General features: G+C 36.7%; 1 protein-coding gene across 4 annotated transcripts; it reads right to left on the reverse strand.

Moving 5' to 3' along the window:
* Nucleotides 1–51: 51 nt before the first annotated feature.
* On the reverse strand, nt 52–17,854 carry LOC109092521 (YTH domain-containing protein 1). 4 transcript variants are annotated; one of them, XM_042723054.1, is made up of 17 exons: nt 17,637–17,854; nt 16,815–16,943; nt 16,159–16,451; nt 12,941–13,325; nt 11,317–11,406; nt 7,907–7,960; nt 7,641–7,735; nt 7,436–7,544; nt 7,204–7,321; nt 7,026–7,110; nt 5,907–6,076; nt 2,864–2,943; nt 2,461–2,497; nt 2,316–2,355; nt 2,013–2,078; nt 1,767–1,925; nt 52–1,010 (listed from the first exon to the last, which is right to left on the reverse strand). In XM_042723054.1, exons 1-17 carry the CDS (start codon nt 17,662–17,664, stop codon nt 789–791), a joined length of 2,160 nt encoding a protein of 719 aa, XP_042578988.1. In that variant the 5' UTR covers nt 17,665–17,854; the 3' UTR covers nt 52–788. The 4 variants fall into 4 exon arrangements, with proteins under 4 accessions (XP_042578988.1, XP_042578991.1, XP_042578989.1 ...); XM_042723057.1 differs by having other exon boundaries at nt 16,815–16,916; nt 17,637–17,853; XM_042723055.1 differs by lacking the exon at nt 11,317–11,406 and having other exon boundaries at nt 17,637–17,853.
* Nucleotides 17,855–20,085: the final 2,231 nt, after the last annotated feature.

The following is a 20,085-nucleotide window of genomic DNA, read 5'->3' on the forward strand; positions in this document are numbered from 1 at the left end:
AGGATGTATTTTTATTTAAAGTGACAGCACTATTCACAAATACAAAACACCAGCAATTCACTTTCTTTTATTTTTTGTTTTGTACAAAATGTATCCATATAGTGTCCAACAGATACTCCAACAACAAATGACTTGAGTCAATTTACAAACCTTCATGACATTTATGTTTTTACTGGACAAGAAGCAAATGTGGGAATATTTACCCACATCTCAATCAAAACTCTAGAAAAACAAGCCTGGCTGCAGACAAAGCTATAGAAACATACTTGATACAACATTGTCATATTTAGCAGTGCCTGGAATACTGGCACCTATGACCTTATTTAAATGTACAACAGAAACCACAAAGACAAGCGCAGAGTTAGCAAACACGTAAAAACTTCAACAGCCATGCAAGGAACGCACAGTCTGGCTCACAATCTGAAAGTGGGGAGGAAAAAAAAAGAAAAGAAAAAAAAAAAACACAGGGAAAAGAAGCTCCTTCTCAACAATTGCAGGATCAGCTACATAACCAATGATTAAAAATTGAAAATAAAAAAGAATTGAGGGTAAAAATGCTTTTTGGTTTTCACAGTTAAATTTTAAATGCACTGCATGCATGATGCTAACAATGGCATGAGATTGAGAAAACATTTTTTCTTTTAAAAAAAATGCCCAGAAAGATTCGGTTCAGCTTTATGATGAATTTTAACTGTACTAAAAAAAAAAAAAAAGAAATTAACAATATCTACAAAATGAAAAGTGGGGAAAAAAACAAATGGAAAAAATTGGTTTAAAATGATGTCCCCCTATCTCCGGTATCGGCCCCTCTCCTTCTCCCTCTCACGGTCTCGGATTCGCTCTCTCTCGCGGTCCCGTTCTCTGCCACGCTCTCGTTCTCGGTCACGACGCCCGTCCCGTGGCCGGTCGCGCTCTCTCTGTCGGTCACGCTCACGTGGTCTGCTCCTGCGCCCACTCACCACCGCCTGCGTTCGTCTCAGGAAATCATCCACTCGCATGTCATAGTCGTGCTACCAAACGTAAGTTTTAAAGACTGAATGAGTAATCAGACACTCAACATCAAGAAACACATTTTTGGAAACAGTTTTTTTTCCAGCTAATCAATGCTATGGTAGGGCTGGATGAATAATAGAAAATAAATCAAAACCGGAATTTTCCCATGTCGGTTATTTTGTTTTTTTAATCCTATTAATACTAAAAAAAAAAAAATACCGCATGAGTAGTTGGCGCTATATGGACGTGTATGACCGTTGCACTTGGGTTCTTTTGCAGTGTCTCGCACGTGACCAATGCATTAAAAGAATTTACACTTTCACACTCCAAAACAGTGGACCAATCAGAAGCCCCCGGAGGCGGGGAAAGTGCTTTTGTTTACAGTAGCAGGTTGGCATGGCATTCTATTCCTATTTTTTAGGAAACTTTTTTACAATAAAACTGAAATGACTTTTTACATAAGACATTATTTCAATTGTTCGAAATATTCAACAAATAACCATAAACAGTTTGTTTCCTTCAATGCACGCTTTCATTAGAAAAAAATAAAACACCACCTTTAATAGTTGAGTATATTTACAGTACAAACATTTAATAAACTATGAGGGAAAATGTTTTTTTTTTTAAATTTTTATTAAAACAATAAAATAAAATACATTAAATAATCGTAACCGAGGTAAAGTAATCAATTAATTGAGGTTTTGATTTTAGGTCATATCGCCCAGCTCTACGCTATGGTAGTGTTTGAGCTGTTCCAAGTGGCTAAACATTACCAAACTGGAGGCGAAAGAGCGAACGACCCTCTTTTCCCTGAAGCGGGCATCGTGGGGCATGGGATGGTGTCCGGAGTAAGGAGGGTGGGCCTGGGGTGGAGGAGGATGATGCTGGTAGTACGGGTGCTGGGGAGGATGCTCCATTCCAGGGTATGGGGCCTTCAGATAAAACAGTGTCAGGATTGAAACACATTGATAACCAGAGCAACAGATACAGAAAAACCCAATGAATACACTCAGTCTCACCATTCCTTGCCATGCTGGTGGAGGCCCAATGCTGTGGTGGAATTCTCTCATATAATCATTGTAGGACTAGACATACGAAAATAAGTGTTAATAGTGTTTATAAAGTACAATTTAGAACTTTATGACTGCATCCAAACAATCGGGAAAAACAATGTCACTAATGGGGTCTGAAAAGTAGCTACATCTAGCATCAAAGCTAAGTTGGCAATACTTACGGTGAATAACTCTTCCACCCAAATAATAAAACAATCATACTTGGGTTATGAATGCTATTTCATGCTGATTTCAAGATTTAAAACTTACTCCGTTGAGAAACACATCTCTCCTAACACCAGAGAAGCGTCTGTGAAGAGACAACAGGTTATAAGAAGTAAAGTTAAGTAATAAAGTTATAATACAACTCCCATTTACATTTGGAAGCTAATGAGGGAAAGACAACAATACCAACCTGTCCACAGGTGGATTGCGAGGGTCTTGCATAAAACCTAAACAGACGGCAAAAATGAGATGATTTTCAAAAATTACAGAAAGGCGCAGCACAAACACCACAACCAAAGCCCAGAATTAATCATCTGACTTAAAAACCCAAACAAATGCTACAACAATCCTGGCCAAAAAGCAAACTTAGAAACTCAAGCAGATCAGGGTGCAGTTCAGCTTTCATACTTACTACGCAGAAATACAATTCTCAGCTAAGGTACCATCCTTAAAACACAAGTCTCTCGATAAAGAGCCATAACAAGGGGAGCAGAAAACCTTTTTGTGCCATATTACCATGGCGCTCTTTCAGAAAGAAGACCACTGAACAGCGAGACAGAAGAAAGACAGATCTACATGTTGTGGATATTGACCTGGTCTCTGGGGGAATTCTGGCGTGTAATCAATCCTGGGCCGCTTCCGGTTGTTCATGTCATATTCCTCTGGACGACGCCTACGTAAACCAGGTACATTAATGTGAAAGATGGCACTGATTTAAAAAAAAAAAAATAAAAAAAATAAAAACACCAGACAGACATGAACCATACAAACAAAATAACCTTCAGTTATCAGTGTGTGGGTACAGGATTACATATATTATCAGATTTCTTTCTTCATATTTTAGTTAATAGTAAAATACTTCAGTGAATTGTTTAACATTCGTTGGTGAGCAACTACATGAATACTTAAGCTGCATGACACCAAGTAAAGCACGACTGTAAGCACAATCTTTCTTTGCATATTAAGATCTCAAAGTCCTGCATAAAATATTCAGGGTTCAATACAAGTAATCTACTGACAGCATTTGTGTTATGATGCTGATTTGAGCTAGGTGAAAATGAATGAACTGACTAGTTGGTGAAGTTAGCTAGATCATGTAGATTTTTTAGTTTAATTTTTGATATTAGTAGCAGCGGTAGTGCTTTGGCTGGCAAAATCCTTTCTGAAAAGATTTTCCATTCATCTCCTTTACAGCCGTCACCACAGCCACGCACATTCAGAAAAAGCATTTTCAAAATTTCAAAAGGATGTTTAAGAGGAAGTTAAAAAAGAGCACTGCATTGTTACATTTCATTGAATTCTGACTGCTTTTAAAACCCAAAACACATCTTATGAACCAAAAAATATTGTTTTTGTTTTAATCATGGTTACAGAAAGGCACTTAGTTAAGCAACAGTCATTAAAGATTAAAGTGCACAATTTTTCGACAGTAAAACCCACAAGGCTAACTAAACTTATCCATGTTATATACATTTTTGAATATCAAACGTCATGAGCATGTAAAGCAGATAACTTTTGTATTATACATGCAAGGATATCATAAACTTGTACTGAACCCAGAACATTCCTTTAATACTAAAGCCACATTGATGTGTTTTTAATGCTCAATCCTCAGCAGAGCTCTACAGTACGAGCATTTCACAATGTTCAAAAGTGAAAACTTATTTTGACACCAGTAGAAGTGAAATCTGACAGCTAAATCACAACTCAATGATACCATTTAACCTTATTAAAAAAAATGTTTCACAAATCATTTGGTGGAATATTGTTGTCTTCCATTCAAGTCAACAGAGAAAAGAAAAAAAAAAAGTTGAAAATGTTTAATATACATTCAAAGAGGATATGCTCTTGCATTCTGGTGTGCATGAATGAAGTTATAATTACGTTCTTGGGCAGTAAAAGATACTTCTATTTTGTATAAAGATGTCTTGACAAAATTTTCTGATAACATCTTTTTCCAAGTACAAAGTATGTTAGCATTAAAAAAAAAACATCCTGAGTTTTACCCAAATGTTACCGTAGAGCCCTGCTCAGAATTGCATAGTTTGAGTAGCTTTTGCTGTGTGTCCTAAAGCCAAAAAATCCACATGCCTTCAACTGTGCCATGAGTCTTTTTCTAGAAAAATTACTCCTGAACTCAACTACTTGAATGTATACTCAATAAATGGGTGCCCTTGGTGAAAATGTTATTCTAACATATGGTAAGAAACCCAATATGTCAAAAAACAGTATCTACAGTGGAGAACAATAAAATCTGGTTGAGAGTGTGACATACCGCATTCTTGTAGTTTTGTGACTGTTAACGTTGGCAAATACTTTAAAGAGTAAAAGTTCATTTAAAAGTCCATCTTATGCTTTAACACATTTTAAATGGGAGGGCTTGGTAAAGCAGAAGAAGGGGGAGTGATAAGGAGTGGTGCAGTCCATTGCAAAGCAAACCAAAAAAAGACCAAGAGAAGATCCAGACATCTGGAAATAACCCTTCTCTTGGGGTACTCAGTCCATGGAGGGCTCAGAGAAACACAGAAGAAGGGAAGGGTGGAGGCATCATTTTACACCATCTTTAGTCCAGAGGAGGGAAACCAAACCGCCTACCTACCACCAGCTGGAAAATCCCATCGGCTTTGAGGAAGGGGCTTTTTGTAACAAAGAGGGTGGGGAAAGGGGAGGGACGTGTACACATGTAACGCATCCAAACTGGAGTCCATCAGTTGGGGGCCAGACAATGCAAACCAACAAACTTCCTCATAATGTTTGTTTGGAGAAAGTAAGGATGCGTTTAAGTCCTTTTTTAGGGCCATTTTTTTTTTCTTTTTGGGCCTTTTTTTGAGCACTGTGGTATGGAACAGAGTTCATGTAAAGCAGTGCTCTATAGGGACAGTCCCTGATGTGATTTGAGTCCATAAGCACTGCAAACGGGACGACTACCCACTCCGGCAGCTTTGCAGAAGACCATGCTCTTTTTTTCCCTTCCTCCCTGTCTCTCCCTCTCTGTTTTCCTTCTTTCCTTCACCGTTTGACGCTACACCCCGCACACTTCAACTATCTATATTCATAAGCACACTCTGGAGCTTTTTCTGGAAAGGAAAACCAGCAAAGAAGTCCCAAAATACGCTCCTCTTGAACGCTTTCTTTTTTTTTTAAAACAACGACTGCTTTCTGCCCCTCAAATCGATGTGCCATCTTCTGTTTAATTATTAAGGCTCCTTTTAAAAGAGTCCCAAATTTGACTGGCTCTATCCCCCATGGACACTCCTGCAAGAAAAGGCTTTGGGAACAAATTTAAACACAGTCTCATCTACATAAAGAAACAAACCTCAGTGCTACAACTACAAAGTTAACTAGACCATTCTGAGGCTTAAGATGTTAACAGTTAACAGAGGCATATCAGGTCAATTGTTACACTCCCATTAACTATCAAAATTAACAACAGCATGGATGATTTATGCTGTGACTTTCCCACAAAGCCGCAGCCAGTCCGCTCTGGTCGGCTTGGTTCGTGGCTCTTCTCTGACCCTCGCTCAAGTGACGATGAAGACGAAGGTGGAAAAATAACACGCTTGCATACACTTGCTCCCTTTCCATCAGGTGACAGGGACACAAGTGCGCACTATCAGTCCAAAGAACATTTCTAACCTTCCCATGTCCCGAGGGACGGGCTCTCTGTGGGGTAGTCGGCCCCGAGATCGATGCTCTGAGTGCATCCTCCTCTTGTGGCGCATTTTGTGAATGACTTGATACAAGTCGATGCTCTCATCAGGTGGGAAGAGCATGCACAGCTGTGTCCCGCAGTCTGTTTCGATCTCCTGCAGGCGGCCGTTTAGAGAGGTCCAAGCGATCATGCGAGACAGTGAAAAGAAAGAAAATTAATTAAACATTCATTTATATAAACAATTATGTTACTAATTGTCTGTGAGGCTAAAAAAGGCATGGAATGAGAGGCTAGAAGTCAACAGAAAACCAAAATTGACTATTTGTGTCTATGTTTCTGGTCTTACTGTACACAATTCATTGGTGTATTTTGTTGTCATTTTTCATCAAACAATTATAACTTGCTCTGCATTTGAAACAACTTATGCTTTTGACTGACATTAAAAATCCATCCTACTTTTGCAATTGCAACCCCCCAACCACAGGACCAATGTAAGCAGTATATAGAGAATATAAGTAGACCTGTCACTTGCCTTGTTGTTGTGGTGCACCAGCAGGAAATTCCGAGGCCAATAATTCTAACAAAGTTATTGGCTAGTAATGATTCAATGAACAACATTTGTTTTTGAAAAATCAATTTGCCCCACTTTTACTAGATCAGTCTTTCCAGCAAAACTGCATGAATGTATATCTGTCAGTGTTATAGCTGTGAAATTTCCAGCCATATATAAACATATATAAATTTCTCTCTCTCTCTCTCTCTCTCTCTTTCTCTCTCTCTCTCTCTCTCTCTCTCTGTGTGTATGTGTTTGTGTATATAACAGAAAACTCATATATATTTGTCTGATAAATGTGTTAAATTTGTTGACAACAAATTTAAAATTGATTTTTATTTGGATAAATAAAAATGTTTGCAGGGCATGCCAAAAACAAAATAAGTGAAATAAATAAATAAATAAATATTAATATATATTTACTGTTGAGCCCTGAACAACCTGGATTCATTTTATGTAACATCCACTTGTTACAATCTAATCCCAGATGAAAAATTGGTTAAATAATTCAAATGGGTTATGGAAGGAGTTCCATATTAAATTGACTAACCTGTCCATCACGTCCAATCTTCACAGGCTTGTGCTCATTCCATGGGTTGGAGAGGTGAGCCGTTTTTGTGAAAGGTAATTCCCGCCTTCAAGTAGAAAGAAAAACCTTAATAGCTCATAACTGCAAACAACTACATTAAAAAAAAATCCTTAAAAAATAGCTTTTTCATGGTTTTCACCTGCAAATCCAGTCAATCTTGAAGACTCCTCCAAGCATCTTGGCATTCATGCCTGCAGGTAGAACCCAGTGGATGGGAGAACCTCCATGATGAGATTCAGACGAGAGCCGAGCAAAACCTAAAACACAAACACACATTCTTATGTGCACCAACATAAAGCCACACAAAATAAATTTGCAGTTTAAAATCAGTTACACTAAAGCAAATATGAGACAATACTTTTAAGACATACCTTGAAACTTTCCACTCTCCCTAACTGAAAAGATTAGCATAACACTTCGAGCAGAGCGAAAAGCTGCATTGAGTTTTTTCTCGTTGACGGGCAAAGTGGACCAAACACCCTGCAGAGAGATCATGCACACCGTTAACTGAGTAAAGCTTCCACTAAACTCAAAAAAAGTCTCTTCAAACAGTAAACAGTGCTGTAAGTGGCAAACCTTTGCTTTAGCCAGGGAAACATTCTCATGATTGTTGCTCTTAATTAGAAAAAACCTGGCCTCTCTCAGGATATACTTCAGCTTGCTGGTTTGATCTCAAAAGACAAAAGGGAAAATGTGTCACAAAAGCAGTAACAGTAGTCAGTACATGGTTGCAATGGCTGAACTGATAATACTGAAAATAAAAATTCACAACAAATTTAAATAGTTACTGATACGACAATGCAAATAAATGCGCAAGCATTATCTGAGTGTGATTTTCTTACCCTTCCTCACAGCTCTGACAGAAGAGGACAGTTTCTCATGTTTCTTTTCAGACCCTAAAAGTCAAGAAACACACTACACTTTAACATTCAAAATACAGATAAAAACATGTGCTGCTGCTGGCGGGCCATGATTTCGACTGGTCCTAACATGAAACAGCCCAACACTGTACAACTGGCTTTGATAAAGATCACTCCCACAAGCTTAAAGGGTTAGCTCACCCCAAAATGAAAATTGTCAATAATGGCTCACCCTTATGTCATACCAAACCCGTAAGACATTTGTTCATCTTCAGAACACAAATAAAGATGTTTTTGATGAAATCGGAGAGCTCTCTGACCCTCCCATAGACTGCAACACAGCTGTAATATTCCTAGGTCCAAAAACATAGTAAGAATATCGGTAAAACAGGCCATGTGACACCAGTGGCTTAAGTTACATTTTGCGAAACTAATAGAATACTTTGTGTGCAAAAAAAAAAAAAAAAAAAAGAAGACTTTATTCAACAGTTCTTCTCCCCCGAGTTACTGTCTTCGCCACTTTAGAGAGTATCACAATGCATATGCATGCTTTCCCCTAAGCGTAAACAATGCTGATTATGCAGATTGCGTTCATGTGTGTGCTTTCCCCCCCAAACATAAACAACGCTGGTTACATCAAATACATTCTTGGATACACTCCAAAATGGCAGAAGACGTAACTCGGTGGAGAAGAATTGTTGAATAAATTATGTTATTTTTGTTTTCTTTGCACACAAAAAGTATTCTCGTAGCTTCGCAAAATTTAAGTTAAGCCACTGATGTCACAAGGACTGTTTTACCAACGTCCTTACTACGTTTATGGACCTAGGAATATTACAGTTGCATTGCTGTCTATGGGAGGTTCAGAGAGCTCTCTGATTTCATAAAAAATATCTTTTTGTACTGAAGATGAACAAAGGTCTTAATGGTTTGGAACGACATGAGGGTGAGTAAGAATTTAAATTTTGGGGTGAACTATCCCTTTAAGAAGATAATATAAGATTAGAGAGACAAAATGTAGTTGTTGGAAATTTACACTATTTCAGGTTGCCATCAGGTGTGTATAAATACAATTATGACTCAGCTATTTGTAATCTGACCTGCTCCACCAAGAATCAGTCAATCTACACTTCAACCAATTGACACTTACGATCAATTTTATTTTATTGTATTTTTACTGCTCTAAGAAACAGATCTTTGATCAAACTATCACACGGCTCTCTGCAAATCTCAAAAATTTAAACCGCAGGACTGACTGCTGTCTCAGCTGATCAACAAACAATGTGTTAGAATTTGAAAGATGTAGCGTGACCGGTTTTAGGGCTGGACGATTAATCGAAAAGGAATCAAAACCAAAATTCAGAACCTAATTTTCCTATGTTAATTCATTTTCGATTCTATTAATACTTTGCCATTAAAAATATACTACCATAGTAGGCGCTATACAGACGTGACCATTGCGCTCCCATTTTTTGCAGCGCGTCACACGTGAGTGGCACATTAAAAGAATTTAAACTTTTACACGCAGCACCGCTTAAATGTCAGTTTTAAAACAGTGGACCAACCAGAAGACCTCGGAGGCGGGGAAAGCATTGCAAGCTATTGTTTACAGTAGCAGGTTGGCATGGCAACTTTTGTTTTTGACAGCAACATATCAGAGCAGGCATTCTGCACTGCGCTTTAATAAAAAAACATTCCTGAGCACTGCGTCTCACGGTTTTAGACACAAAGACGTATTCTGTGTGAATGGCCAGTAAGAATCTAGAGTAAATACTTAAAACACGTAAAGTGACAGGACAAAATCACTAAGACAGAACACTGCTGATTAGGGCTGGGCGATATGACGATATATATCGGATGGACGAAATTAAAAGTCTATCGTTTCATATTATGCTCTATCGTTTATTTCGTGGTGCCACAAAATACATTGTTTACAGCAATACTTTTTCATAATTTGAATAACGGCAGTCTTACATGCATTACACGGGGATGTAGGCAGATGCGTGAATAAAAGCATGCGTGCTCATGTCATGTTGCAGTGCGCATGTTCAAGAAAACTTAATGTTTGCATGCGTTTTTAAGCACTGCAGTTTAAAACAACTGATTTTAGGCCATTAAAACACAAACAACAGAGCTATGCGTGCACTGTCTCTGTTTCTGTGTGTGATGAGTGCGTAAGCCGCGCATTAGCTGCTAATAGAGCTCGTGACCATACAGTATTGGCCGCTTTACTGGCTTTGAACGATTGCATAAACACTTATATGCATCCAAATGCCCGGCTTTGCAAGTATCCTCATAAACAGTCATTTAGGTCTTAAGGGAATGTAAACAGTTGCGAGAGAAAGTGCATATGTAACAGTATATTGGATCCGGACTTCGGTCTTTAAGAGGAAGCTGTCCAATATTCGTCCTGTCTGCCATTCATGTTAATGAAACAACGGTAAGAGGAAAAAAAAAAAAAACTTTATATTATATATATATATGTGTATGTGTGTGTGTGCGTGCGTATGGATGTATAGATAGATGAATATACAGTGAAGACTAACTAATTTACATAATGTAATTCTTATTTATTGTATTTATGTATTTTTTCTCCTATTGCTTGTAATTAGTTTCTTGTTCTTATTTCATCACTGACTGTTTATTTATCTCCAGTGAGCTTGTTTTTTTTACTTGAATTAGTTTGAGATCAACATTGGTGACAAGGATTATGAAAATTCTATGGTATCAAAGATCTTAATATCACAAAAAAAAACTTATAAAAAGAAAAAATAATTATATCAAGATATTTACATTCGTTATTAAAAACATTTGTTTACAGGAAATGCAAGTTATTATTTTCTACTTTTGTTTTCACATTGTATTTAAAATAATATTAATTTACAAGAGATACAATATCTTAAATGTAGGCCTATTTTGTTTGCAATAGATGCAGATTATTTTCTACTTTTGACATGACAATATTCATTCGTTTTGTTTGCAAAAAATGAAAGATAAGAAATGCACTCTTTCATTAGGAAACAAATATCCCACCTTTAATAGTTGAGTATATCTACAGTACAATTCTTTACTGATCTATGAATTCAATGAAAAAAAGAAGAAAAAAAAAAGAAATATAAAATAATCGTTCAATACCTGTAATTGAGGTAAAGTGTTCAATTAATTGAGGTTTTGCTTTTAGGTCATATCGCCCAGCCCTACTGACTATACATCAGCCCTTCCAGAGATTTTATTTTACAATTAACAATTTAGCTTTTTCTTTGAAAGCCACCAGGGCAGAGGCAAGTCAGCTTACACTGCTGAATGAACTCAAATGACTAAAGCCTAAATTGAACGTTACTGTGACTTTTATTTCAATGTTTAATTAGTATTGTTAAGGGATTATTTAATACCTGTATAGGATTCTGAAGCTGAACTTCCACTTCTATCAAAAACGATTGGTGATATCCCTCTAGCGTGCTTCTTGGCTTTGCTTTCCTCATCTGAACAGTAAATGGGAGAACATGCCCCTTATGTTAGAATATCAAGGATTATTTGAGATCTCTTGGGCTCAAACTTCTAGCCAAATTGTTTTTCTGTCCTTTGATGAACACAGCCAGGTAGCGACCCGTAGTGAAAACTTCTAACAACATGAGATCAACTAGTCACAAGTAAAAATACAGTGGTAAGACAAGTTGCATAGTTCTTATGAAAATGAAATAAAACATTTTTATGGTCTTTAATCTGCAAGTCTCCTCCAAAACCCAGTGAACTTCCAACCTACGCAACACAGAGGCTTTCCTGATGTGAAGGTGGCTGCAAAAGACTTGCAAAATTAAATCCCGAAATGCTTTCCAACAAACACTTTAATCTTACAGAATGCAACAGTCGGGTACCAGAAGTAAAATCCCCATTTTTTTCCCAAAAGGAAAAAATAACTTTTAACAGCCTACTGTGAGTTTAGAGGTTTTTAATTGGTTTAAGCTTTTTTTTTTTTTGAAGCCATACATTAACATAATTTCAACTTGTTTTAACAGCTGGTCATGGTGGAAAACTACATTACCCATGATGCTGTACAGAAAATGTGCAACAAAAAAGCTTGTAGGGAACGCCTACTCCAATGACGCACTGCAAACAATGAAATCAATTTGGTTTCGCCATGTCAAAAAACACTGAAGCTCTTAAGTACTTTTCAAAAAATGTCAGATTCTCAAATACATTTTAAAACAGGATAGAAAATAGCCAATTATTTCTAAATGATAATGTTTGATGTAAAAATCTTGCTAACTCAATTCATTTACAGAATTTAAAGGAAGGAAGAAGGAAGCTATCTAAAACTTAAGATCTACAGACATGAATTAAAGGTGATTTTGAAAGATTTTGTAGTTCTTTAAAGAGTCATTCACTGTCAAAGTTTTGAAGTTTTTGGGGAAATGATCCCCTCTTATTAAAGATGTAATTCATCACATGTAATGTTGACTAATCTTTGAGCTATGCAGCTGCCTGCCTGTCTCTATATCCCTGAGGACGCAGTAATAAAGAACAAGCAGATGGTGCTGTTGAGCACCATAAGCTGACCATATCACGTTGAACTTCATCTGCAGACAACCGTGTTGTAGTGATCTAAAACAGCGTGGTATTTCAATGTCAGACACTTTCTTGTTTTTGAATTGTGAACATTTCTGTGGCACCCCAACAAACTGCACACATAAAAAAAAATCCTGCTTTTGGTACTGATGTAAAGCCAACATACAGATTTAAATAAAATCACAATACTTGTGCTTTTGTAATTCTGAAGCTTCAAAGCAGATGAGTAAACTATTCCTATTAAGTTGTATTGACCCTGACATATTATACTTAAACGGTTTCAAAATTGTGAGATTTTGATTATAATGCTTCCAGGTAACTGCCCATGTGGACATCAAGACTGTGAGGTAACTCACTAGGGTTTGGAACATGAGCATGAGGATTATGATGAATGCTGCACAAAAGACATTTTCTGCTAATCACCAAACTGTGATCTTCGGTAGCTCATACCTGACGCCTCTGAGCCTGAAGCTGAATGCACAGACTCTCCCTCCGAGAAGGACACAGACTCAGACTGGGAATCACTGGCCTCACTGCGAGTATCGTAGTCATTCTGTTCATTTCCCTCCCGTGGGTCCTCCTCCTCCAGTTCATACTCCTCCTCTTCTTCATCCCCTTCCTCTTCTTCCTCCTCCTCCTCCTCCTCTTCCTCTTCTTCTTCTGCTTCCTTCTCTTCCCCTTCCTCCTGCATGGCTCCTTCCTCTTCGACATCCGAGCAGTTGCCCTCAGAGGAAGCCACAGAGCTGCCAGTTGCGTATTCTTCTGAATGAGCCTCTTCCTCTCTGGAGGAGTGACTTGCTCTGCCTGTACTGTCCTCACTAGTCCTCTGCATCTTCTGAAAACAAGAGTTTGTATTACACACCATGTATCTATGTATTGCAACATATGAAAAGGAGGTGAAAAAGGATCAGACAGTAAATGCAACAATATCTAATTAGCAAATTATTACACTAGATTATGCACTCAATCTCATTTCTTCCCCCAAGAAAGCAACTTTCTCCTTTTCACTTCTGATCATTAACAAAAAAGGTTTAGATTTTTCTAGATTCCGTAATCATAGTTACAAATAGTTTTCAAATTAAACTTTAACAACTGCATAAACTCAATTTTAATTACAGGTACCTGTGAAATGTATTCTATTTTTTTTTCTTTTTACAGATTTTGTGTAAGTTTAACTGATACCGTGAAAACTATACAATGTTTAATTTTACATTTGATCAATTTATTCAATTTCTGTAGTATTTCTGACTACTGTTTATCTGAAAATGCTTATTTCATTTGTATCTTTGTTGTGTTATATTCTTTTGCCTTAGTTTTATTTGTTTGCTTTTTGTTTTATTACTGACTCTTCCTTTCAAAAACTGTGTTACGACATTTTACTTACATTAGCCTAGCAATAGTTTTTGGTATTGAGAAGTGTGAAATTTCACTTGTATCCAAAATGCTGTCATAACTTAATCTCTAGCAATAAACCATTACATTACGAGTATAGAATTACTGTACTTATGTGTGTGTATGTGTATTATATATATATATATATATACACATACATATAAATACATATATATACACACACACACACACAGTTTGTGTTTTGTTTGCATTTATGCCTGACAAATATTTTATGCAATTTTTTTTCAATTTTTCAATTTGCATTGAGAAGATGAATCAATATGATGAAACATGATGATGAATCTCTTTTTCATCAACAGATACCATGTTTAGAGAGCAGTGAACAGTGAGTCATTTTGAATAATTATTTTATCACTAAACCTTTGACATCTGACTGCTCTTGTTTAGTGATAGTTGTTCATAAGTCCCTTGTTTGTCCTGAAAAGTTAAATTGTCTGCTCTTCTTCAAAAAGAGACACACTTCAGGTCTCACAAATTCTTTGGTTTTCCAGCATTTTTGTGTATTTGAACCCTTTCCGACAATGACTATGATTTTTAGATCCATCTTTACAAAGTGAGGACAACTGAGGGACTCATATGCAACTATTACAGAAGATTCAAACGCTCACTGATGCTCCATAAGGAAAAATGATGCATTAAGAGCTGGGGGGTGAAAACTTTTGAATAGAATGGAGATGTGTACATTTAACTTATTTTGTCCAAATATCATATTCTTTCATTCAGTACTGCCCTTCAGAGGCTACAGAAGATAGTTACTTGTCGCCAGAAGACAAAATAAGTTACATTTACTCTGATCTTCAAATTCAAAAAGTTTTCACTCCCTGGCTAGGTTAAGGGATAGGTTTCTGTAAGGGGTAGGTTTAGTTTTAAACATTCTTTATTATTTTTAATAGGGATGCATCGATCCGATACTCAGGATCGGTATCGGCTCCGATACTGGCATTTTCTGCGGATCGGGTATCAGTCAGACGAGACCGTTCCAAATCTGATAGTGTGTGTATACTATTCTGTGTTATTGTTAAGCCCCACGAAAGCACAAAAACATTAAAAAGCACCATAAAGTCAAAGTCCAATTGTTCTGAAGACGTTCCATAGTTTAATGTGAGGTACAGATTAATATTTAAGTCGTTAAATTCAAGTTGACGTAAACTCTTCTCTCTGCTGCAGCTGTCTGTCATTCCTCATTCAGGATTCAAACTGCGTGTTGTGTTTGGTTACGACAGTCAAGACGATGAAACTCTCTCCAAGATCGCACAATAAATGAGATTTAAAACTGTTAAAAGAAAAGGCTCAATATACTATCGCACAGATTTAATCAACTACACATCAATATCTCTTGTGTTTTGAACTTCTCTTTGTGGAGCTGCTCAAGTCAAATCATTCTGTTTTTCCTTCAAATTTAGAAATCATACAATCTAATTTAAATTGAAAACTGCTTGTATGCAGCATCTTTGTTTGGTTTATGATTAAAATGCAGCGGTTGCCTCTAATTTTAAATGGAAAGAGACAAAACAGACACAGACAAAGCCTTATTTTGTTTATATGAAGAGATTTCTTTTATTTGTTATTTATTTGGGGCATGTTTTAAAATTTCAATTTAGTTGTGTTATTTACATTATATTTAAATTTTGTTATTTAGCAGATGCTTTTATCCAAAGCGACTTACAAATGAGGACAAAAGAAGCAATCAAAACCAACAAAAGAGCAATAATATGCAAGTGCTATATTAGTATATTATTATAGGATTATATTTCAATTTCATGAAGACTCATGCAGCATTTTGTCCAAGCAATAATAAAAGGACAAATTTAATTTATAATTTGTCTTAAATCTCATTTCGTTAAAAAAAAAAAAAAAAAAAAAAAAAAAAATCGTGAATTGACTGAATCGTTACATCTCTATTATTAAGGTACTAAAGGGCACATTTTTATCAACAAACTTGAATGTTTTGCATCACCTGGCATCGTTTTATTTTTTTGCTCGAAAGAGACACACATTTTGAACAAGCAATAGCATAACCTGAATCTGTGGCATAACACCGATCCACGCAAGAAATACTTGTTTCAGCCATGCTGATATACAGCGATTCTTGCTCTTGTTGTGCTGCTTATTTACTTGATGGCTACACCACATGACATTTTTGACTTAACAAATGTGGATGTTTTAAAAATGAGTCAAATGAAGAAAACATTAATGGTCAGCCATTTTTTTTTCAATGCAAAAACTACATTCATGTTAGAATCGTCCTCTCTTACCTCTGTCAGCTCAGGCAGCAGGGGCTTGATCCGTCTCTGGGCGTCTCTGCTGCGGGACAGGCTTTTTTCACCATATCCTTTAGATAAATCAGCCCGAGATGCACCACCTCTTCCAGCATGGTTCTTTCTGTCTTCATAGAGGTCTTCAGGTGCATGTCTTCCTCTGAGATTGCTTGTCTTTTTTGACCCAGAAGAAGGGGCAGCTCTCTTTAATGCCTGTCTGGTAGTGTGTCCTGCTTCTCTGAGACGCTTTGCATCTTGGCTGTCTCCTCGTTCGTGCTTTCTTTTAGACCCTGAGACATGAGGTTAACAATCAGTTAATGTGGACGTTTTCCAGGAACACCGACAGCAGCAGTCAAATTCTCAGATGACTCTGTACATGTTCTGCCACATATGAACACAGTAACACATTGTAAATGTTGTCATTATATGTGCTTATTCGTCCTTTTAAAGGCTCCTTAGCTTTTTCCATTCTTTAAAACGTAAAGCATGCCATGTTATTGTTCAGCTGAGTCTATCTTAGTCGAGCAATGTTTTTGACTAGTCTCTGAACAAACAAATCTAAACACTTGCAAAATGACTTGAAGTGTAAATTGTCCGCAGTGTGAATAAAATCAGACCTGGAAATGATTTAAAATGGTGTTTTGCTTGTGTACCTTTTTTCTCATTAATATCGTGCTCACTTTCAGGGTTGTAGAGCTCATCATCCTGGTCAGGAGCATCAGTCAAAATGTCTTCCAGCACATTCAGCTCCCCGTCTAAGAATGAAGGCACACTGTATAAAACTATTACAAATAACACATTTTAGTTTAAGTATGTTGGCATACTCAGCTCACTCACACCAACATGAAACACAATGTCATGTAGTGTTAATACAATAAACAAATAAATACTACAAATCATGTAGCATTAATACAATAAATATAACATGTCCATCACTATACACGTCATAATTAATATACTAACACAACAACAGATACAGCATTTACCAAAGCGATGTTTATTATTAAGCTGTTCTCGTGAACATATTCATTTGCAAACGCTGTACATCTACATGAGCAGAAATTCATCCATTGTTCATTTTGAAATACTGAAATTACATAATGTGCTCTATTACATATAAACATAACAGACCTATGTTTGATAGATGACTGCCTAAAAGCAAACTGGACAAGTAACATACAATATCTTTAAAAAAAAAATCCGAACAATCACATTTCTTTTTAAAACCATTCAAAATAAACAAAGTCCTCCGTGATAACGTGAGTTAGCATCATGCTAAGCTAAAGATCGCTGTTGTGTTTCCTCAACAAACGCTTTTCTAGCCATAATAAGTGTGTCTATGGAAAAAGTTAATTAATTTAGTGAAAACATAAATAATAAGCAAAGGGAATACTGTATTGAATAACTGGCAATAAAAACACAAAACCTTTTTTAACAAATATTTGGCTATAACAGACACAAATATCATCGTTTACCTTTCTCATCTCTCCTGTCGGCAGACATCTTCAGCCCCCGTGGATTAAACACGCTTTGAAGGCCCTCCTCTCTCTCTAGATTTGTTCTTAATTACTCTATTAATTCCCTGTTCTGTTAGAAAATCTTACACACCATTAAATGATCTGTGACTTCAGTGTGTATGTGTCTGCGCTAAAATGGCGGACCTCTTCCTCCCGGATCGCAGTGAAAGAGTGTTGCCAAGTATTCAAAGGTATATTACGCCTTAATGTGACCCTTTCGTCTTAGGCTATGGAAAATCAAAATAAACAATTAATTATTTCATCCAATATTTCTTTGAGAGGATTTTTGGCGACAACTTCATGATTTACAAAAAGCCTGGCTTATCTAGTACAGAATGCTATAAAATCAAATGCTGTTTTGAAATTGCTTTTTATTCCCTGGCCTGGTAGGTTATTCTTTATTTTGTTTCAACTCGAAGGCCTAAGACAGCTGCATACATTATGCAGCCCTGCATCTTAAAAAAAGAAATATCTCTGCTGATTAAAAAAAAAAAAAAAAAGGAAGCCCAATATTGCCTAATTTGAGTTCACAAATATCTATAAAAACTATTCATCAGGTACAGGTTTCTTTTTTCCCCCCACGAAATAAGAATAAAGACATTTTAAAATGTATATGGGCTATGTATCATCTGCACTCTTCAAAATAAAAAGAGCAGTCAAATGTCAAAGGTTTAGTAATAAAAATAATTATTCAGAATTATTCAAAATGACTCACTGTTCACTGCTCTCAGAGCATGGTATCTGTTGATGAAAAAGAGATTCATCATCATGTTTCATCATATTGATTCATCTTCTCAATGCAAAGTGAAAAATTGAAAAATATTGGGAAAAAATTTGCATAAAATCTTTTGTCAGGCATAAATGCAAAAGTTTGGTTAAAAGGAGTAAACAAAACTCAATGGCACAGGTTAAACCCATCTATCTAGTTCATGCGACAATAATTTACATGCAGCATAGCGGAACACAATAACACAACCATTAAAGCAATACTTCTTCAACCTTTACACCCCCATGGCACCCCATATGTATATGACTGTCTTCCGATTGAAAAAAAAACTTAAGAGTTTTGTAAATATATATATATATATATATATATATATATATATATATATATATATATATATATATATATATATCCAGCACCCGTACAATCAGCACTGGAGCTCCCCAGGGCTGCGTTCTCTCCCCACTGCTCTTCTCCCTGTACACTAGCGATTGCACATCTAAGGACCCCTCTGTCAAGCTCCTGAAGTTTGCAGATGACACCACACTCATCGGCCTCATTCAGGATGGTGACGAGTCTGCTTACAGACAGGAGGTTAAAGAGCTGGTTGTCTGGTGTACTCTCAACAACCTGGAGCTTAACACGCTCAAAACAGTGGAGATGATCGTGGACTTCAGGAGAAACCCCCCTGCTCTCCCCCCACTAACCATCATGAACAGCACTGTGGCTGCAGTGGAGTCAATCAGATTCCTGGGCACCACTATCTCTCAGCACCTGAAGTGGGACATTCACATTGACTCCATAGTGAAAAAGGCCCAGTAGAGGTTGTACTTCCTTCTCCAGCTGAGGAAGTTTAACCTGCCACAGGGAGCTGCTGAAACAGTTCTACTCCGCCATCATTGAATCCGTCCTCTGCACTTCAGTAACTGTCTGGTTCAGCTCAGCTTCTAAATCTGACCTCAGAAGACTACAGAGGATAGTCCGGACTGCTGAGAGAATCATCGGTACAACCCTCCCGTCTATTCAAGAACTGTACTTATCCAGAGTGAGCAAAAGGGCTGGCAAAAATCACTCTGGGACCCCTCACATCCAGCACACTCCCTGTTTGAACTGTTGCCATCTGGTCGACGCTACAGAGCACTGAGCACCAGAACAACCAGACACAGGAACAGTTTCTTCCCCCCAGGCAATCCATCTAATGAACACTTGATAATAACTGTGGAACACATTACCACTATTTATATTTACAGACACATACACTTATTATCTAACACACATACCTAGTGTAACATTAAATTATTATTTTTTTGCACATAATATAACTGTACATACATAACTGCTCATTGTAATATACCTCCCATACAATTGTCAATTTGTATATTGTCATTCCTTACCTTCTGATTTGTATTTTTTGTATTTTTTATTCTTTTATTGTGTGTTTTTTGTTCTGTCACAGTCATTCTGTTGCACTGCGGAGCTTCAGTCACGAAAACAAATTCCTCGTATGTGTAAACATACCTGGCAATAAAGCTCATTCTGATTCTGATTCTGATATATATATATATATATATATATATATATATATATATATATATATATATATATATATATATATATCAGGATATAATACAAGTGTATAGCACGTCCACAAAGGACACTTCAATACACAAAGTGAATATAACA

Source organism: Cyprinus carpio, chromosome B5 (genome assembly GCF_018340385.1).
Source record: "Cyprinus carpio isolate SPL01 chromosome B5, ASM1834038v1, whole genome shotgun sequence".
NCBI classification, from domain to species: domain Eukaryota; kingdom Metazoa; phylum Chordata; class Actinopteri; order Cypriniformes; family Cyprinidae; genus Cyprinus; species Cyprinus carpio.